Here is a 21,925-nt window from a genome sequence, read left to right as displayed (position 1 = left end):
TCTCACCCACTCACTCACCCACTAACTCACTCGCTCCCTCAGTCACACTCACTCACTCACTCTCTCTCTCTCTCTCACCCACTAACTCACTCGCTACCTCGCTCACTCAGTCTCTCACTCACTCCCTCATTCTCTCACCCACTCACTCACCCACCCACTAACTCACTCGCTCCCTCAGTCACTCACTCACTCACTCGCTCCCTCAGTCACTCACTCACTCACTCACTCACTCACTCACTCACTCTCTCCACCCACTAACTCACTCGCTCCCTCGCTCACTCACTCCCAAACGCCCCTCAGTGTGTCAGCGTGGGGCTTTGAAAATACGTATGGCCTTGTCCTGAGAGGATGTGGTTTTGGGCGCACAGTATCAGGGATGTTTCACAAATTAAAACTACTTTTCAGCCCAAGGTCAATGCCAGGGAGCAGCAAGCTGTGCCAGCAAACAAGATTCAAGATGTGTATGCAGGGCCGGAAAGACAAACAATGCTTTTGTTCACAAAAAGGTTTGGGCATCATGGTGACACTACTGCAACAGTTCAGTATAGTGTCCCCTTTTCCATGTCCTAGCAATGTCATCTCATTGGATGCAGTACTTGCAAATGATCAATTCCATAGGTATTCTGGAAAGGAGTCCAAAGTAATATAGGGTGGCGGTAGAGTACCTTACTAGTTTTGACAATCTAATTAGTGCGCAGATCTCTTTAGAAACCCCCTACAAAGTTTATCAGGGAAGTTAATCTCTCCCAAGCCAGTGTTTATGCATGGTGTCCCGTGTTCCAGTTACTGGAAAGACTGAATGGGTTATATGGGCTTTTTTTGTTTGTTTTCTTCCCTGATGAAATATTGACATGAAGTTCCAAAGCTGTCAAGCCGGTAGCACAGCCTGCGGCCAGCTCTTACAAGATTTGGGTAGACAAATTTGATTTGATCTCGTCATTTGTGTGCAGCTCCCAGGAAGTCCATTTCTTGTGTGTAGACTTCCTGTAGCAGTTTCATCTTTTCAGTTTTTCTTCAGATTCATTTCATTCCATGATCAATAAGCTCCATGGCAGGTGTAGCCTGCAAGGCTTGGCCACAAACATGTACTGTGCCTACTGTTGTTCTCATGCAATGATTAGACCCACTGGTAGATTAAATAGGGCATCCTTGATGCAAGGGATTTCTATTGCTGAAAAGCAAATTGTACAGTGGATTTGTAGTCTAATTAATGCCACTTGGCACGGCAGGTCAATCAGCTAATTACCCAGTGCAGGGAGAACAAGAGAGGAGATGTATTATCGGGACTGACCTTCGCTGGACAAACCTACGTAGACTCAGGAGGCCCTGTTGAACACAAATAATTCACCAGCTCTACCCAGTCCTCCCAGTTGCAATTAACATGACCTAATCACCCCCCCCCCCCTTCTTTACTCTAATCTAGCCTGACCCTGTATTAACCTCCTATTCAGCAAATCAAAGCGAGATGAAGTGTTTATGTGCAGTGCTTGTCAATATTTTCTAATTTGTCTAATTATGTGTTGTGATTCCACTAACATGGGTCTCTGATATGCCGGATTTCAAGGGGGAAAGAACTGAAGTGGTTTCGCATCAGACTCCAGCATCTGCCAGGCAGCCCACGGAACAGTAAACATTTCCCATCACCAATTGTGAAACAAAACAAAACAAAACACACATGCGAAGAAAAAAGTCACATGTGGTGTGTCAGTGTGGCTAGAAAGTACCCATAACTTGTCTTGTGGTAGAGGGGGGAGGGGGGAGGGGGGCTGTAAAAGTAGGAAGTGAAGCTGCAATAGTTCACAGATCAGTAATCAGCTGACCACATTTTAATTTACAAAAGGGAAAAGGAAAACATTTATCATGATGCACACATGACCACAGCCTGAAATATGATGCATCCTCCACCTTTAGTTACAATGATTCTGCAGTGACTTCAGGCTGCCAAACATTACACCCGACAACCATCTGAAACCAATCTGGCCTGGGCCCTACTCAGCGTTTTCGCCAGGGAGGCCTGTAAAGTCCGAGGGCTGAACCCTGCCTCCACTGCGGGCCCTGGAAGAGGGGAGAATCACACAAATATGGCAAATTAGTAACATGTGTACCCTGATACTGAGGCATGTCAGACATAATGACTTTCATGTTTTGTTCAGTCTTGTGTTTACAACACTGCACGAATATTCACTGATTGTCCTGTTCTTCTGCACCATGGTTAGCACATAGGCTACCGTGAACTCTGGGGGGCTTTAGGGGTTCTTGTCCCACCTACTTCATATCATGATGTATTGTCCTGCGCTGACTTTCTTCTCAGCTGTTGTCTTGCTCTCACAAACTGTTGCTCTTACGCACAGCCTTGGTTACAGGCATCTGCTGACTACCATGCATGCATTCTCAGGTGAGTGATGTTCATTACAATATTTGTGAAGCCTTGAGCCAAGACTTTACATCTGGGTGACAACTGAGAATAATACTGTGAGAGTAGGAAGGCAAAGTTCCATGAAGTTACACCCTCCTGTCAAGAGGTGTAGGCAGTGCAGACTGCTGCTCACTGATGTAAGTGCAGTCGTGTTGATCCAAAAGAAAATGTTAAATCATTTCAAGGAACACTAGTGATTGTAGGAATGAGAGGGCTGAATGATGTATGTGTGTGTGTGTGTGTGTGTATTACTGTTTGAGTGTGGGGAAGGGGAAGATTAAGGGGTAAGACGCTAGCCTCCACTCAACCACCACCCCAAATACACAAAACACAAAATGTTCTGATGTCATTTTCTGTTCCTCACTCCCCTGTCACAGAAGAAAACATGCAATCTGTTCATGGTTACCACCTCAGCTGCCTAATTACCATGTCGACACACTGACAGCCAACACAAAGTACACAATATTTTAGCAATTGCTAATACTGTTGTGTTACTAATATCCTATTTCTGATGTGGTAACTGCCTATACATAAAGAGTATTAAACAATTTACAGATAGTGTACCTACATATGAATACCTCAGCGCATTGACCATTTTCATACAGTTGCAATGCCACGCTCAACGTCGAGGTTTAGTTTAGTTTAGAGTTTTGCTGTCAGACTTACACTAGTGCTGCCTAAAGTCAGGGGAGACTTGCGGTGATTCACTGCCCACATTAGTCCAGACGAATAGCCATCTAAGTAATAAGCTCTTGACGTTTACAGGGACTCCAGCAAAGACATGATGCTGACCACCTCACACAGGGCCACTCAGAGCAGACCTTGCACAACACTAAACTGGAAGTCTGGCAAGGTCCCGTTGGGGATTACAGAGACGAGGCCGCACGAATCCCCGCGACTCAGGAAACACAGAATGTCAATGGGGATGAGGGCGCTGAGCATCAGAAACACTGCTTGTGCAGAGCGACAGAGAACGTATAAACTGAGCCTGGCGTTTGGGTATGGAGCATGAAGTTTGTGCTTATCACACTGAGCTGTCTCATGATGCTGCAGGCGGTGTATGTGTGTGTGTGTGTGTGTGTGTGTGTGTGTTTGTGTGTGTGTTTGTGAGTGTGAGTGTGAGTGTGTGTGTGTGTGAGCTATTCTGCTGCCAGCATCTGTTTGGTGTTTCAGTTTCCAAAGAGCGGCCAGAATATGAGCTGGACACACACGGTCAAAAGGTGACAGATCTGAAAGCCAACATTAAGGGAGAGCATGGGAACTGCATCAGTCCCATGACACTAGGAAACTACAGCAGATCATCTCATTACTCTATCTCAACAGAGCATTAGCATATGAGACAGTAAGGCTGGACACAGAGATACTTCAAAACTGTAAAAGCAAATGCAAGGACACATGTCGGTGAGATATCAGTGTCAGTGAGTTTGTGCATTTTAACTTGATTCATAAATATAATTATATGCATGGCCATACATTTTGATCATAATAATCATACTGTACAACAACATACAGTATCACAACATATCTTCTGTTTTAACAATACAAATAACTCTTGTTTTATTTCACACAATCATATTTATATAATATATTGACATTTCTCATCCTGTCTCTCTGTTCCATTCTCCTGGTCCTCATCTTCCTGAGCTGGCTACACTAGACCCAAGTCTCAGTTACTTTTTTAAGGCGGAGAAATTGGCCACTTGGATCATGCCGTTCTGTTTAGCCCTGCGAGTCACATAAAAACAAACACATGAGAGCATGCCTTTCACAATGCTTGGAACTGTCTTAGAAAAGCTGGGTTCCTCACTTGGCCCCATAGAATCCTTTGGAGAACCCATTTGGCTATCATTCGTATAGCAAAAAACCTTGCATAGAGAGCCTTCACAAAGAATCATCCAACATTTTCCATTCAACAGACCTTTTTTTATACTTAAAGTTCCATGAACAACATGTTTCCAACGATAACAACAACCCATGCTAACTAAACTGGTCTAAGAGTACACTGAGTAAACCTCTCTCTCTCACTTTCTCTCTCTCACTTTCTCTCTCTCCCTCTCTACTCTCTCTCTCTCCCTCTCTCTCAGAATTAGCATTCATACAGTCATGCACAGCTGTGCGTGATGGTTAATGAGGTGTGGCTTTAGAACTGACCTTTGTGGCCACGGAATATGCAAATGGCAAAACGCCTGCATCTATCCTCAGATATTCTGCAAGGTGCGTTGTCAAATTCATTTGACATTTTTCACAGTCAAGCTGAAATTAATCTTGACTGACTGACATTTAAGAGAGGGCTCTCAAACAGGAACTGGAATGATTCAAATTCATATGATGTTCAAATTCCAACTGATACAGCATCACACTAATTCGACTGAGCCTACCCAAGGCAGTACTTATTCAATTCAATTAAATTGTATTTATATACCGCCGAAACAATAAAGTTGTCTCAAGGCGCTTTACAGACAGCCCAGACTTACGACCCTACTTATGACGATAGGAATGTCTGTTATTGAAAAGGTTTTATTCAAAATGTTTTTAAAATCGCAAGTGTGTGTGTATATATATGTGTGTGTGTGTGTGTGTGCGTATGTGTGTTTAGAGGACATAAGTAATCCTCTCTCTCAGTGTACTCACGCGTCCTCCTGTAGATTCTGTATGAAGCTGTCAATCTGGTCCTGTGGGATATCTCCATCCAGACGGGCCAGGTATGTGTACAAACTGACAAATATGTCGAAGGGGATGTGAGCAGAACTGTCTTCTGGCTCGTCCGTGAGGATCTCACACGCACATTTCAGAGCACTTTTGATGGACTAAGGGAGAAGAAAAATTGTAACGCTTATTCTTACTATCAGTTAGTTGCAGAGAGAACTTCAGCTGCATCTATGAATATTATGTGTAGAATTTTCAATGATGATGTAGTTGTTATAGACACAATAGATTAATTTGTTTTTAATATTCCATGATGCATTTAGTATCGCTCATATGAAATTAAAAGAAGTCAATGGTGAAACAAACATAACCCTACAGCCAAGAACATTAACAGCTGCAGTTGACCATGTATGGAATTCTGAGCAATTAAAGGCCCAATGCTGCCTCCTACACATTAGAAGAAGAACTGCATACTGGTAAGATAAGTTATATAGACATCATATGGACCTTGTGTAAGTTCTTTACTTAATATGAGGAACACAGTTTTGTTTTGTTATATTTTATGAATAACAATTTAAATATAAAAAAGGGGAGAATAATAGCTTTGTTGTTACATTTGCCAAATACTCACCCCACCCAGTAGACTGCAGCCAAGAGCAAAGAACTGCATCCAATCAATCACGTCACTGAAATTACCCAGAGACAAGAGTGAATCCAGTTCGTCTGAGGGCAGAGAAAGCCCTTTCCATTTCATCTGCAACTCTGCCCTATTCAGGGACTTTTGGGTGAAAAGCTTTTAAAACAAAACAACACACAAATGTATATATATATATCTTTTAAAGTTTGCAATGATGCACAGAGCAAATTCCAATGTTTTCTCTCCACAGAGAGAAGCGTGTATTTTGAATTAAACATTTCATATGCTTACCTGTTGGTGAAGGACTTTGAGAAGGGCGGGAGTAAGTCCAGTTTGTTTTGTTGCTGTTGATGGTGATGTTTCTAACCTCCCTTTGACTGGAAGAGGTTCATTTTTCGATAATGCAGAAAAATAACTAAAACAAGTAGATCTCCATTAGTGATGTATTATTGCCTTATTGACTCTGATGTTCACTTGCACAATGTAAAGGCTATGAATCACTAAATTATAATAAAAGGTTGTCATTAAGCATCTTGCGTGATGGTACTTACGCAGCTGACCATTTTAGCACATCATCTGGCTGTGTTCTTATGGCTGCTTTGGTAAACTGCTTTAAAATGTCAGGCAATTCTGGAGGAATGTTGATTTGTTGAGCACAGTACATGGTATCAGGTGGTGGCATTGTGGAACTGTAATGTTAAAATGCAATTTTCCTGAAACAACAAACAAAAGTAAATAATACAAAAATGTTAAACCTAGTTGTGTTGAGAAGATGCATTAACATGACATTCTCTGATTTCTAGTTTTAAGTCGTGTATTCAACTAGAAGTTGTTTTCCAAGTATGTTAGCTAAATACCAGCCGTATGCTCCCTTTAGATAACCTTTGCCTGTATCCTCGTTAGCATAGCTGTCTGAATTTAGTTGGAGATAGCCCGTTAGCAGGAAATGCTAACTAACAAGCCATTCAGACACTGCCAGTCAAAGCAACAGCATTTTAGGCTGACAAGTGACAGCTTACTAGTTCAAATGTGAACTTACCGTGCATAGAAAAGGGCCGACGCTATTTGAGAGCAGCAACTATCAACTATTCTAAGATATTTTAATTCTTAAACAAATAGCTAGGATTTTTTAGAATCAAAAATCAATAGTCTACTAGCCGATTTTCCAATATCCTAGCAACCATTGTTTGACACTACGTCAGGTAGCAACACAAAAAATAAATGTATACGTCATGTGCCAGGTTGCCAAACTTTAAAATTCTGTTCTGAAATAACTGCAAGACGTCCAGTCAAAGTGGATAGAGAAATCAGTTGTGCCAAAGAAGTTTTTTCTCTTACTTACTAATCTCCTCCGTCAAAATCCTAAACTTACCTTCCAATATACAGTTTGCCAGTGCCTACTGTGGTAAACCTGCTAGCAGGACATTTTTGTCATTGTTATTGTTAATACTAGGCTACTGAAAATAGCATTAGTGTTGCACGCCTTCAACTTGACCACATCTCATATTTACGTAAGAAAACAACAATTCATTCTACGAGTTGTGTGCATGGCTTTGTAACCAACCTGGCAACCAAAACCTTAAGGCGTCAGAAAAAGCATTTGCCTGTAGTTGAGGAAATAGTGTGCCATTTTTTTGTCCACGTAGTCATGTTTGTTATGCACAGAGAATGTGTAGGTTTCTGACGCTACATAAATGCAATATGTCAGTTTATGGTAGATTAACATTTTGAGCAGTTTCTACTGCCTTATTTGAATGTTGTCCTGACGTGGACTAGTTTGAGTAAAACATGAAAGTAAAAGTAGCCTCATAGTTCGTGTTTATGTCTATTGACCAGCATTGTTTAGGATAAACTTGTGTGTACCTCTGTTGTGCAAATCACGCCACAGTTACATATTTCAGCATTCTGGTATTGCAATTCCAGTTTGCTGATGAACTTATCTTGCCGTCTCGTGTAATATAACTTATTCGGACTTGCATCGGCGCTCTTATCAACACGGAAATTGCCTGGAAATCACTAAGAACTAGAAAAAGGCCGCTGAATTGGCTGCGCATTACGGCTTCTTATGGAAATGGATCTGCAAGCGTATTTAAAACGCATTGGTTACTCAGGATCTGTCAAGCCAACTCTGGAAACTTTGCAGCAGGTACACCGCTGCCACATGCTGACAGTGCCCTTCGAGAGTCTCACCATTCACAGTGGCGGCAAGGTTGAAATGGAACTCCAATGGCTGTACGAAAAAGTAGTCGTGCAGCGCCGAGGAGGGTTTTGCTACGAAAATAACGGTCTGTTCTCCTGGCTCTTGACTCAGTTGGGATTCCAAGTAACTATACTCGCAGCTCAAGTGAGAAACCGATTCACGGGTTTGTTTGGGCCCCCATTTGATCACATAATCATGATGGTGACGCTTGAGGGCCAGAGGTGGTTATGTGATGTGGGCTTTGGTGCTTGCTATGAGCTACCCCTCTCTCTTGAAACACCCAGTCCTCAAAAGCAGGTTCATGGAGTCTTCCGGCTGAAGCATCAAGGAGATATGATCTTTCTTGAGAGCAGTGCAGAAGCACAAGGTGATGTGCAAGGTGGAGTGAAAGATGCAACCCTTGGAGGTGAGATAAATTGGACAGCGCTCTACAAATTCACCCTTCAGCCTCGACAGTGGAAGGATTTCATAAATATGTGCGAGTACCACCAGACCTCTCCCAGCTCTCTCTTCTACTGCAAGTCTCTCTGCTCGCTGCTTTTGCCCCATGGCAGGATCACGTACATGGGCTATAGACTGTTGGTCACCACTTACCCCGCAGAAGATGGATGCCCTGTGGTAAAAACCACACAAGATCTGACTGATGATGAGATTCCAGGAGTACTAAAAGACCAGTTCGGAATTGAGCTTTCTTCTCCACTCACACCAAAGGATGAGAACATTGTGCCTCCCTCAGTCAAGTACTAACAATGCCACTGTTTAGTGGTTAACACAACATATATTTGTGAACAGTACCATCACAATATACATTTGTGAACAGTACCATCACGTCAGTATACATTCCAGCACTAAGGGTCCATTTACCTATAGAGAAGCCAAAGTTAATAATGCTTTATATTGTATAATTAAATACAATTTAGTCTTGTAATTAAATACCAAATAAATAAATCACAGGTTCTTGTCAAATAATGTAACAGCCACAAATGGAAAGAGTTGTATAACTGTTGCTGGAACTTCCATTGGTGACCATTTTAGTCTAAAAATTTGACATGGCCTCTTAAAATGACCATGAACCCTATTTTTAACCTTTTAGAATACAAAATAGAAATAGATCTACAAGATATATATCTATATTTTACAAAGATGATTTAGTTTTGTTGGTCTTTACTCACATTTTGAATTACAATATAGAAGCACCTTTACACAAACTAGTGACAATTTGCTTTAATAAATTAATATACAGACATTTTTAGAAATGTACACCGGTTGTTCTATTAATCCATGTGTGTGAGTTATTTACATATGTACAGTCCTCAATACTTGCAAGGCAATGACAACACACACACACACACACACGTTCACACACCCACACGTTCACACACCCACACACGACTGTCACGACATACAACCAAATGGCAGATTAGCTGTACAATTTAATGATTGACATCTCATGCATGCTAGTCTTGGGGTGGGTATTCTGGCATAGCACCGCTGATGTTGGCTGCCTTTCTCTCATAATTCACCAGACGCTGTCCCACAAGGTACCTAGAATGATGCGGGAGGAATAACAGTGTTAAATAAAAATCTCCGTCACATAAGTATGTAGAATGTTTCTCAGTATCCAGAGCTTATTCCGCACCGATCTACCAGTCCAATATTCCCAACACTTTGAAATTGGTTATTGCAATTAGAATCTAGTTGTCATTTACACCACAATAATGAGCTTAACACAGGGATAATCCGTGTTCAAACCGAACAGCTGTTGGATGCTGGAGTTCATGTAAGGACAGTGTGTGTGAGGCGGCCTTGAGGGCCATCATTCTGTGAGGGTCAGGGGGTGGAAGTGAACACTCACTTGTCATTTTTGATGTGTTCGTAAAGACGCTTGAACTGGCGGATTTGGAAGGTGAGGATCCCCAGCAGCGAGACCACCATCAGCAGGAAGGGGTAGATCCTCCTCTGCACCAGGATGTGCATCTCAGGGGTGACTCCTGCACAGCAACCTTATCAGCTTACTCAGACCTTATACAGCTGACATGCCTAAATACTGCACCCACTCAGACCTTATACAGCTGACATGCCTAAATACTGCACCCACTCAGACCTTATACAGCTGACACGCCTAAATACTGCACCCACTCAGACCTTATACAGCTGACATGCCTAAATACTGCACCCACTCAGACCTTATACAGCTTACATGCCTTAATACTGCACCCACTCAGACCTTATACAGCTGACATGCCTAAATACTGCACAGGTTGCTCATTTATGAGAGCATATCTCACAGCTTTACGAGAACAGGTTTTCTGCCGTCACAGTTAGTTCTCATTACAGTTTAAGTACACCTGTCTACCAGGTTGTGGATTTTGGTCTTAGGCATTGGCCACTTAGCCATTAAGCAACAACTGACGAATTTAGAGGTCACACAGCAAATAGAAAAAAAACACATGTAGTCCACATACTTTTAAAGAGTGTTCTCTACCGTTATTGTGTTACTGTTTGTGGTTCTCACACATACAGATACAGTTTCAGTATAAGACGACAAGTCCACGAAAATGTAAAAAGTTGATTCATGAACTGTAATTTAGAGTAGCAGAACTCACCGATGAGGGGAGTAATCCCGACAGCAATCACGTAGGGCACACAGAGAGACAGCAGCAGGGCTGAAATGACTGGAGCTGCCAGTTTCTGGATTATGAAATGTAGATCAATGTTGCGGATCCCGTTGGCATACACCTTTGTGAACACAAAATAATACACCGTGTCTTAATATACACGACGACCAAACAATTTAAAACAGCAAGAAGACAGGGTGCAATCTGTGCAATTAATGGCTCAGGTCAACGACTAGTCTTGTAGGACTAGATGTGACTGGCATTACATGACAGGAGTCTACAGTGTGGAGTCAATTAATTGAAAATGTGACCTAGAAGCATGTTAAAAATAGGAACACTCATAAGGCTATGGTGTTAGCCAAATACTTCTAAACCTCCTGCATGCCCTGCCTTCATATGGGGTTGTGTTAAACATTTCAAATGCCATCAGTGGTGTAATCGTTACCGCCCACAGATAATGTTAATATACATCTGGCTATGCAGGGCTAGTCAGTGCTTGATGGGATTCAGGAAGACCTCCCAGCGAAAGCTCACAGATGTCCAACTGTGAACCACAGTTAATCACAATCTCTCCATCAAAATGTGTTCACACAGGGGATTAGAGGTTAGAGGTGTTAATGATTAGCAGAGACGCCCGTTTAAACCCACCTGCTCGATCACTGTTTTCAGCCACCACTGGGGGCCCATCAGGGTAATGGCAGCTATTATTTTGGCGTGGAGCACCCCAAGGGCCCAATCCTGCAGCACACAAGAGCAAGAGCAAGAGCAAGAGCAGTAAGATCAGAGAGCCAATCAGAGGGCGCGGTCTATAGAACACTCAGTCCCTTTGCTTTAGGTGAAATCGGTCCTTTAGATTGTCTTTAGGGTAAGACTTGGTTACGCTTTTTAAACCTGGCCATCGGGTCACAACATTGGGAGGTCAATATAAAATACTTTAACTAATTTCATGGCCAACACACAACTTGTGAGAAAAATAGTGCTGAATGCTACATATGATCTCAAAAGATCACTGTAATAGAACAGCATGGTGGTATTGTTTGGCTAGTTGTCTACAAAGACCAAGTTGGGTCAGCAACACTCTGTAAACCTGGCTATAGTGACTAAAGTGTGCCATTTTGTGACCATGGTTGAAGTGTAACCTAGTTACCCAAGAGCTTATGTACAGAACGAGGTCAGTCTAGAAACAAGCCAAGTTGGCAGAGCCAGCACGTGATCTGTTCAGCAGGCTTTATGGTGTGGACGTTGAACATAAGGACTTTGACTTCAGCACCACTGACTGCTGTTCATGTGTGCAAGTAAACACACACAAATAAACAGAGATACAAACACACACACAGGGACACACACACAGGCAATCACACAGGGACACACACACAGGCAATCACACATGGACACACACAGACTCAAACACACACCACACACACCTGCCAGGGGTAGAAGAGAGGCGTTTGATCCAGTTGAACCCGAAGTGGGGCCACAATCACCAGCTGAAAGAGCAGGCCCAGCAGAAGGGGAATAACCCCAGCCACCAGTACAGCCACAATCACAGTCTTCACGATCTACAGGAAAAAGGAAAAGGTCAGGCATTTAGCAGACACTTTTAGCCCAAGCGATGTACAGAACACCTGCAGCGCTTTGGAACTGAAACCGCTAACCACTGCACCACCAGACAGACTAATAGATAGACAACAGATAGACAATCTACAGCAAAAAATAATCAAGTGTTAATTACAACTCACTGAAGGAGTTGGTTTATGAAATGCTTTATATTTCATAGGTTTTTTTTTCAATATGCCATCATTTACCATATTCTACCACATGGTACCACAATAAAAATAAGTCTATTGTAGTGATTTGATAGTAAAGATATATATAACTACTCCATTAATGTAGAAGTAAATGTAAAGAGGATTTACTGTGATTATAGGGAAATGGCGGGTTACCATGAGGGACCACTCGTGCGCCTTCTGCGCGATGACTCTGCGGCCCTGGGGCATCCACGCCAGGAGGAGGGTGATGCCGCGGATGGAGAGCCAGCACACGTACAGGCCGCACGCCGCCGTGTACAGCTCGTGGATCTTTGAGTTGTCCGTCCAAAAGGACATAAGCCAGCGGCCAGCAAAGACTGACCGACATGAGACAGAGACATGGACAGAGAGATGGAGAGAGAGAAACAGATTGGAGACCGTGATTATCTGAAGCTTTTAGCTAAAAGAGAATGGGCTGTGGCGTGTCTACATCAGTATGGATGTAAGGACAACAGACATTTAAATGCTCCTGATTAACAAAGGGCGGGTTTTCCTGAGTTTCTAAAGATGTATTTTTGGGACATTTGCTTTTGCCAAAACTGCTATAGAAAACAAACAAACAAACAAACAAAAACTGCTATGAAGAGCAAATGTGAGGGAACTCACCTGGTAGAGTGAGGCAGACCAAACTGGCTACCAACAGTGTGATGCACATAAATGCAATCAAAAGCCCAATCTGGAAACAGAAGACAGCTCAATTAAAAAAGGCATTACCACTACTACAATACTAGAGCCTCCCTCACTTAACACATATGTATTCTATATTTCTATTTTATTCTATTTATATATTAACACTTTAGGGAAGGCATATTACATTCACACTATTGCTGATGCGCTTTACACTGTTGTAGTGTAGTTGTACTTGGTTAAAGCTCTTATAACCTAAAAGGACATTTATTCCTGAGGTTGGGACCATAAAAATCAGAGTAGAGGACGGACATGCTGAATGGTTTAGTAGGAGAGTGTGGTGAGCAGAGCAGCTTTACCCTGAAAGGCATATTACATTCATACTATTACGGATGCCCCAAGGGGCCACATGAGATAGTGGGACTGTTGTGGAGGGCCAGACCAATAGGCTGAACTCAATTCTGCTCAATATAAGTTGTATCTCTTTATAAAAAAAACATTAAATTGTATGGTTTTGATTAACTGCTACTGGTAAGAGTAGATGTTACATTTAGGCTATCAAAAAAATTTGGTGCCGGCATAGTAAAAACGCCAACATTATTTAATCAACATTTAATCAACATTCACCAAAACGATTTTGAAAATGAGCATGTTTTTGCAGTATTAAAGGTGTTCCCAGACGATCAATACACATGGCACACACACACACACACACACACGAGAGCAAGCTTGCAATGCAATAGTATAAGTATACAAATGAATAGTAATATCAATTTTTATCAGCGCAAATGGTCGCAGGCACGCCCACACGCACGAATGTAGGCCTACGGACGGAATTAAAAAAAATATCCCGCTTATTATACGGTTACTTGCCAAAACAATAGAAGACATTTCTCCAAAATACCTCTTTTTAATGATTTTGTTGCCGTTTAGTTCTTCACGGAAATGCGAAGCAACCCACCTTTTAACTTCAAGTTTCAATGACTTTCAGTTACGTTAAATGACCGGACTACTTGCGTTGCGGAATGATATGAAAGATGTGAATTAGAAGCACAAAACCCGTTGCCAATGACAGCAGTCATACATTTTTCGCAGCAGTGAATATAAAGAAATTACAGACCTGCTAACGTTGGGATGGCACATTCAAAACAACGGAACTTTTTGGAACATTCTGAAGAGCCGTATAATAAGTACAGGTATTTACATACATTTGATTCCTAATTTACAATTGACCTCCGTGGGCCGCACAGGGACAGCCAACGGGCCGCAAATTGCCCTTGGGCCACACTTTGCCCAGGTCTGCTCTTTACACTGTTGGAGCGTAGTTGTACTTGGTTACTTTAATCTCCGAGGTTGGGACCATAAAAATCAGAGTAGAGGACGGACATGCTGAATGGTTTCATAGGAGAGTGTGGTGAGCAGAGCAGCCTTACCCTGAAAGGGAACCTGGGGGGCTGGTGGTAGGGCTGGAAGCCCACGGGGCCTCCCTGCTGCAGGATGGCCTGGTGGGCCGCGTGCAGCCCCTCGCCCACCACAGGGATGCCATTCATGTTGTTGTTGTTGTTGCGTGGAGGCTGGTTGTTATTGTTGTTGTTGTTTGCCGGCTGGTTGCCCTCATTCTCTTCCTGGTCTCCCAGTAGGTATGAATGAAGGTCCCTGGATAAGGATAGTTCAACATCAGTCAGACAGATGCACAGACAATTTACAGGCGTAAGGTGTAAAAATAAACTTATAATGGTTGCTCTTAAAATCAAGCCTGCCACTTGTAGTTCCTAGAAATAGGACAGTTTCAGTGCAGTGCCCTTACTTTATATTTAGGAGTAAAGAAGGTTTTTTAATCTAAACAGAATATAAATGTGCATGTAAATTTGAATCCATCATCGCATCACCACTAAAGCCCCTGAAGCTACTTCCTTTTATCTGCAAGAGCAACACTTACATCTGTCCCCCTACAACAAATCATGGCATCAGTGCACTCAACTCAAACACATTTGTTGAAGACATGACGTGTATGTTATATGTGTGTCATTAACAGATATGTGCACGCGTCAGGACTCACAGCAGGTATCCAGCGGTGACTGTCCAGGCTCGGACCAGGCCCTTGAGCCACTGCCGGGTGTGTCCCTGTTCCAGCAGAGCAGGCAACACCACCTGCAGCAGCAGCAGCTCCAGAGACAGCTCACTCACGGGGGCGTCGCTGGAGGAGGGGAGGGGAGGGGAGGGGGGCACAGTCTTTTGGATTGAGTTTGGATAACTGTGTGACAATGACGACAGCTTTAAGTCAACGCTCATCCAAACAAGTCCTCAGTCATGAAGCGCTTTAATAGTTAGTGCAAACTACAGCAACGTTGGATTGTTAATGGCATCAAGGTAACTTGATACTAAGTTGATTTAATGATTGAATTTAATGATATTTTTTAGGTTAAGTTCTACGCAGCCAGCAGAGAGCTGAAATATCCTGCCATTTTTGGCAGAGGATAACTTCAGCTCTTAGAAAAGAACACTACTTTACCTGTACAGCATAACATTGTAGGGTAGAAAGTTTGGTAGAATGAGTTTGATCATTCTGATAGGCAGCCACAGCATAAGAAGTACTATAGAACCAAACACCACCTGCAAAACAAAAAAGGATTCTGAACATTTGCAGCCGAAGCAAAAGTGTGGTGTGTGATTAAGAAGCAATATGATCATTCACTGATCACTTACCACTGAGAGAATAAACCTCCTGAGATGTCTGTAAATAGGCAGATGGATCATCTCCTGGACCGGATTGAAGTCAGGATCATTCAAGTTTCTTAGAAACCACAAGACACCAGGTCTCAACACCTGAAACATCAGCGGGATTATAATTAAAAAAAGAATTAAGAATTCCCTGTAAAAATCATTGCAAAAAAACATGAAGTTCCCAAATGTAACTTCATCTTCACCTCTCGCAGCAGGAGAATAAAAGAAGCAAAGTAGAAGACATAGACCATCCCCACGAGCCAGTGCAGGAACATCGTCGTTCCTGGAGCCGATTTAAAGCTCAGCTCTCTGTCTTTCAGTGATGCGTCAAACATTTCCTGAAAAACAACCCACATCATCAAATCACAAATCACTACCGCGCTCACATTCAGCCCTGACGTCAGTCTGATATCTACAACCTTACCGGTGAAGAAACAAACACATACCAATGAGCAAATATCAAGCCACCAGCCACAAATGAGGGGGAAAACACCAATTTCAACTACAACCAGCAAGGACACCTGTGGGGAAAAGAATAGGGTTTATTTAGACTTCAGCTGAACTGATGGGCATGTATTACTAGCATTTCCATGGCTGTACCAACCAATGTAATCAAATGGTAAATGGACTGCATTTATATAGAGTTTTATCTACTCATAGAGCACTCAAAGTGCTTTACAGATGAATGCCTCAGACATCTACCCATTCACAAACCGATGGCAGAGGCTACTATCCAAGGTGCCAGCCTGCACACCAGGAGTGGTTGGTGGTTCAGTGTCTTGCTCAAGGACACTTTGACAAACTAGCAACTTTCCGATTGCTGAACGACTCCTACCTCCTGAACCACTATCGCCCCCCCCCCCCCCGACATATAGAAATACAGGAAATAAAGCAGACAGCATTACCTTCACGACTATGTAGCAGACCCCTAACAGACGACGGGATCTCTGGAATCTCACTAGTGCTGCAAAGCCCTGGACAGCGGACATTCAGGAAAATTACACTAAATCTACATGTTGAAGCGGCTACATAAAGAGGATTAAAAATAAGAATACACAGAGGCCTGTTTATTAATAGCTGAAGGATACGTGGCACAGAATTAAGGTCATGGCCAGCAGTATGTAGCCGACAATGGTGGTTATAAGACCCTCGAAATGTGAGGCCTGGACCTGAAAGAAAACAGTATCTGCATGAATACATATTATTTCCATTCAGATGGCACCAACAAAAGCATGATCAGAGTGCATTCTCTAGCCTCTTGGCTTCCATGGTTGACTGACTTCAAATGCTAACAGAACGAATCGGAGATAGATTCTGCATACTCACGTATCCCTCAAACCCAAGACCCACGACAGAAAAGTGGCCAATATGATATGGGCAAAAGGCTGAGGAGAGAGATACATACATACAGTTTAGACAAGTATCATATACGGCTACATGATAAACAGTGTGTTGAAAGGCACTGGTCTAGAGAACGAGAGTGGAAAGATATCTGTCTACATACCGAACACCAGTATGAAGAGTGTGTTCAGTGACACGACCCAAAAGACGTGCTCCTGGAGAAGTCAGAAGCACAAAGGCTCAATTATAAATGCCGTAGACGAGTTCACAAGCAACACAAAAGTGCCTACATTAAAATATGCCGTTTTACAATGAAATATAAAAGCATCCAAATCTGCATACCAAAAACACCAGGGACCCATCAAGTCCAAGCATCTGGAGAGGAAAAAAAATATATAATTTTTCATTTTAGTGTGTTTTTAAAAAGCTACCAGTTTTACAGTGAACACATGCTATTACTGTAGCACCATCAGATATAACGCAACTGCACAACTACAGCAGTAGCATTGACATCAGCCTGCCCTACATGTCATGGTGGAAAACAGTGACTATGTCCAGACTGTTCTGTAAGCGAGTTAATTAGCATACTAACCCTTTCCCACGTCAGCTCCTCTGCAGCCCGATCCCACTCCAGTGCGTTCCAGTTCATATCATCTGTGCAGATCAGGGGTATCATATCAGCCAACAAGCACAGTCTAGGTTTACATCTCTCTCACTATTTCTCATCCTAGAAATCTCATTATTAAGAGAACGGTACACAGAACACTTTGTAACAAATAAGTCACATATCTGTAATATATATAGAAATAAAACTGGAGCTTATCTCTGTAAATTTGTCATATTAGCAGACCAAAGTACAAGTCAAATATATGTCTCGGGGGAAACCTTGGCCTCCATTATTGGCCTCGGCATCTTCGGCCCCTGCCTCCTCCTCATCCTCGTTGTCGACCTCGGGGTCATCCGCTGGGTCCTCCTGCTGCTCGGGGTCGTCTGCTGCTCGCTCTTCCCCCTCCTCCTCCTCTTCCTCAGGAGGATGCTCCGCTGGGGCCGCCTCTGCCTGTGGATCTGGGTCTCCTGGGCCTGCTGCTGCCGCCGGGGCCTGAGCAGACAAGGGACACAAATGTGCTGATGTGTCATATACAGGATAACGTGCACGTGTGTGCGTTTAGAAGAGCTTTATTTTCAAAAAAGAAATTCAAAAAAAAAAGGTGAACTCAACCTTAGTTTTTCTTTTAAACACATTTTCATGACCAACGGATGTTAAATAGTTGATTACAAAATAATTTTAGCCTGTTCTATAAAAATGTATACAAATCACCATGGGTGTCTTTGGGCCTTGCTACAGGCCTGAATGTTTTATGAATTATGTTATAATTTTTTTTATTATTATTATTACATGACCCCCAACTCCCCTACAGGTTTGGATTAAGCCACAAATGTTTTCAACTCCTAGCAACGCCCCTGTAAATCACCTGAAGCCCCACTCTTACCTCATTGGCTTGTGCAGCAAAGTTTGCTGCTGCCTGCAAGTTCTGCTCTAGCCACTGGGGGGCGCCACCGTGTATGATCTGCTCTCTCAACCACACCAGGCTGATGAAGGCACACAGGGTGCACGTCACCACAAAACACCCCTGCAAGCAGTCCGCCAGCAAGTTCTCCCTGGGCAGGAACACCATCTCACACACACACACACACACACACACACACACACACACACACACACACACACACACACACACACACACACACACACACACACACACACACACACACACACACACACACACACACACACACACACACACACACACACACACACACACACACAGGTCATTAGGTTATGTCAGCACTTCCATTCCCCGTAGGATCCTTCAGTAGATATATAAGGGAACTAATCACACACTTGGGGGCAGATGGGAGATCAGATGATGTCACTACAGGAAACACATTTCAGTCTCTGATTAGGCGAGACAAACAATTACATTGCGGGCACCAATCAACAGAGAAGCAGGTGGATGTAATTGGTTGATCCTTTTAGTGGGGCTGGCAAGGAAAAAGTGATCCAAGTGACTTAACATGGGCCTCAGGCATCTCCCAACATTGTTGACAATGTCTGCAATGATGCCTTACAGCCGTTCAAAGCATTAGGATAGTTTTGTAACAGTAGTGCTTTATTTACTATGGATGGTTTCCATCCCATCTGCCAAGTTGAGTGCAAAACTGAGACTACGGATAGATACAAACAGTGACAGCCTGTATCTTTTCAATTTTATGATTGGTGTGCACTTTCCAAAATTATACTAGTGTGTGTGTGTGTGTGTGTGTGTGTGTGTGTAGAAATACATGTTTGTGTGCATGTTCCTGCCTGATATGATCTGTATGACAAGGAAGAGACGGTGGCTGGTGACAAGGGCATGACTTACGTGGAGAGCATATCTAGTGGCAGGGTGAGGAGAGAGCTTACAGAGCCTGTAAACAGACACTTGTATATTCGACCTGCAAGAGAGCCCATCCAAGACAATGGGAAACATGAGTGTCAATGTCATCTGCCAGAGGCTTAAAGGCAAAGGGCCGATTCCAGTGGTCATATAAAGACTGGCCTATTTTTCCATTTATTGTATGCTTCTTATGTTTTATATGTGGATTACACATTTACACATGTTGGATTATATTTATACTTACATGCTGTGAGGGGCACAACTCCCAACCATGCAAAAGCAACAAGTGTGTAGTGAAACCAGTAGCGTATAGCTGTGCCGACACTTGTAACCAGTCCTGCGAATATGTCCTGTACTGGAAGCCGAGATGGCATGTCCGGAGAGTAGACTGTAAAGTGAGAACATAGTCCCTTTGTAGGTGAGATTGTGATCCACTGCATTATAAATGCAAATATTACAGTCTAGAACCCTGTTCTCTAAACAAGATCTACTGCCGTACTTGGCTATGCAAGGGTAGAAAAAAATCTTATGATAGAAAATTGCTACATCTAGGACATCATCTAATGGATTATGAACTTACTTGGTGTGAAAGCAAATCTGTGCTTGCATAATTCACAGTACTCTTTCCTACTGTGCTTCAGCCACTGAACCAAGCTGTTGAAATTGTTATAATTGTTAGTATAATAACATTTAACAGCAATAACTGTAAGCTGTAACTGTAAGTCGAGAATAATGTATAGGACCATTTTCACAGTTTAGAATCTTGAAATCTTTAAATGTAGAGACATTTGTCAAACGTACCATTCTTGGTGAATGAATTTAATACTGCCAGTGCAGACACAAGGATGGTACAGAGGCTTGTCAGGAGTTCCTTCGGAGCGGCACACCCGGCATATATCAGCTAATGAGGTAGAAATTGGACATTTTCAGATGAGTCACTAAACAACAATACTCAACTCGGGCAGAGTATTTAAGGTGGGGGTGGCAGGGAAAGTCATTTTAAAGTTAACATGTAAGTTAAAGGCCCATACATTATTGACTAATAGTGCGAGCGTGCCATCACACTTTTAGCCAATCATGGACGGACACAGTCCAACTCCTGGATGACCACTTTAGGCAATAACGTACCCATAGTGGGAACTAATATTATGCGTTACTTTGAATAATAAGTACTCGTCGTGGCATTGAAGAACATATAATGCCAATCGAGAAGTCGATGTTTGCAATAGGTCTAGGTCTAGGACATGACGGGTAACGTTAGCTAATGATACCTTCTCTCCCTACCCCACGGAACATTAAACCATACAGACATGGGATGTTCATGCTACATAAGGCTAACTTTATTGGGGAGAAGTGTCGGTCGTCATCTTACTCTTGCTTAAGTTTGTCTATGTAGAAGTAACCCTCGCTAGCTAACATTACCCTAGTTTACCATTAGTTTCAACAAGTTGAATATCTAACGTTAGCTAGCTAGCAATTTAGCTAGTCACTGCAGTGCTACCAATTCCATCACAGTTGATCAGAGAATGTAAAGGGCCATGTTTACAACTGATATGGGGTGTACATTACAGACTGAAAACGGCAAATATATCGTGCCATTATTGTACAAGTTTGCTAGGGCAAGGTGTAACATTAGCTAGCTACCATTAGCCAACAGTTAACTGTTAACGTTACCTTCCTCTGCCGTGTCCATCTTGCACGATAACGCCCTCCTCTCGATACTGTTTGTTACGTCAAATCAGAAATCCATCGGTAGGCATAATATTAGTATATGAGTAAATTAGTGTGTTATTCAACTCGTGAATCAAGTGACAAGTCTCCACTATATGTGTGAGTGGTAATAAATCTTCTTTAACCAAACCACGTCTATCAGGGTGGATCCATCCTACAGCACACAGAAAAGCACGGCAGAAGTGTCGGCAATTTAAAGCACAACATACGGCAGAAACAGCACATCGCGACAGTTTATCTCATTTGTTGGTTTGTGAACAAAACGTTCCGTGCATTCATTGGATGAAAATGTAAGGCATATTACATGCGTACATAGACATATATACATACATATATGTCTATGCATGCGTAGTTTACATGTTATACTGCCTGATGGGAACTTGGAAGGGTCATTTGCAAGTCAACAAATGGGGTGCCCAGTTCTCTCTCGTTTTGGAAATCTTTTAGTATTTTGAGGAATAGTTTTATCAAGTTTAAGTTTTATCTCCCCCAATTCCAAGTCTTGTTTCTTGGGTCATCCAAACAGGATTTTTTTTCATTCGCATAGAGTAGGCGCAGGCTTCTAGTCAAACCAACGGTAGAGCACACAACAGTGAAAGTGTACAAGCCACTGATAAAGTAGATGAGGGTTGATTTTGGTAGGCTTAATTCATAAGCTTTATTAACATTTAGCAGTGAAACCACAGACATTAAGAGAGGTTGCTTCAGATTTGTTGACTTGGACACAACAGTTTTGAAT

At 42.5% G+C, this 21,925-nt stretch overlaps 3 protein-coding genes across 7 annotated transcripts; 1 reads left to right on the top strand and 2 right to left on the bottom strand.

Moving 5' to 3' along the window:
- Positions 1-1,793: 1,793 nt before the first annotated feature.
- On the bottom strand, positions 1,794-7,059 carry ropn1l (rhophilin associated tail protein 1-like). 2 transcript variants are annotated; one of them, XM_031583519.2, is made up of 6 exons: positions 6,739-7,059; positions 6,251-6,412; positions 5,991-6,114; positions 5,694-5,840; positions 5,048-5,223; positions 1,794-2,055 (listed from the first exon to the last, which is right to left on the bottom strand). In XM_031583519.2, exons 2-6 carry the CDS (start codon positions 6,379-6,381, stop codon positions 1,989-1,991), a joined length of 645 nt encoding a protein of 214 aa, XP_031439379.1. In that variant the 5' UTR covers positions 6,382-6,412; positions 6,739-7,059; the 3' UTR covers positions 1,794-1,988. The 2 variants fall into 2 exon arrangements, with proteins under 2 accessions (XP_031439379.1, XP_031439377.1); XM_031583517.2 differs by having other exon boundaries at positions 5,694-5,855; positions 6,739-7,048.
- A 246-nt stretch (positions 7,060-7,305) lies between these two features.
- LOC105890085 (arylamine N-acetyltransferase, pineal gland isozyme NAT-10-like) lies at positions 7,306-9,159 on the top strand. The gene has a single exon (XM_012816057.3). The coding sequence runs from the start codon at positions 7,765-7,767 to the stop codon at positions 8,644-8,646; it is 882 nt and encodes a 293-aa protein (XP_012671511.2). The 5' UTR covers positions 7,306-7,764; the 3' UTR covers positions 8,647-9,159.
- Positions 9,109-21,397, bottom strand: marchf6 (E3 ubiquitin-protein ligase MARCHF6). 4 transcript variants are annotated; one of them, XM_031583515.2, is made up of 26 exons: positions 21,130-21,397; positions 20,257-20,356; positions 20,036-20,109; positions 19,700-19,843; positions 19,441-19,513; positions 18,508-18,676; positions 17,903-18,116; positions 17,610-17,671; positions 17,360-17,392; positions 17,181-17,232; positions 17,003-17,061; positions 16,765-16,845; positions 16,582-16,650; positions 16,123-16,197; positions 15,880-16,014; positions 15,659-15,778; positions 15,465-15,565; positions 15,012-15,206; positions 14,386-14,608; positions 12,932-13,001; positions 12,434-12,642; positions 11,942-12,076; positions 11,166-11,255; positions 10,506-10,638; positions 9,755-9,890; positions 9,109-9,444 (listed from the first exon to the last, which is right to left on the bottom strand). In XM_031583515.2, the coding sequence occupies exons 1-26, from the start codon at positions 21,146-21,148 to the stop codon at positions 9,357-9,359; spliced, it is 2,859 nt and encodes a 952-aa protein (XP_031439375.1). In that variant the 5' UTR covers positions 21,149-21,397; the 3' UTR covers positions 9,109-9,356. The 4 variants fall into 4 exon arrangements, with proteins under 4 accessions (XP_031439375.1, XP_012671720.1, XP_031439376.1 ...); XM_012816266.3 differs by having other exon boundaries at positions 12,461-12,642; positions 21,130-21,396; XM_031583516.2 differs by having other exon boundaries at positions 15,012-15,149; positions 21,130-21,396.
- Positions 21,398-21,925: the final 528 nt, after the last annotated feature.

The sequence above is a fragment of the Clupea harengus genome, chromosome 17 (genome assembly GCF_900700415.2).
Source record: "Clupea harengus chromosome 17, Ch_v2.0.2, whole genome shotgun sequence".
NCBI classification, from domain to species: domain Eukaryota; kingdom Metazoa; phylum Chordata; class Actinopteri; order Clupeiformes; family Clupeidae; genus Clupea; species Clupea harengus.
The sequence above is the reverse complement of the archived record's forward strand: the minus strand, read 5'-3'. Positions and strand labels throughout refer to the sequence as shown.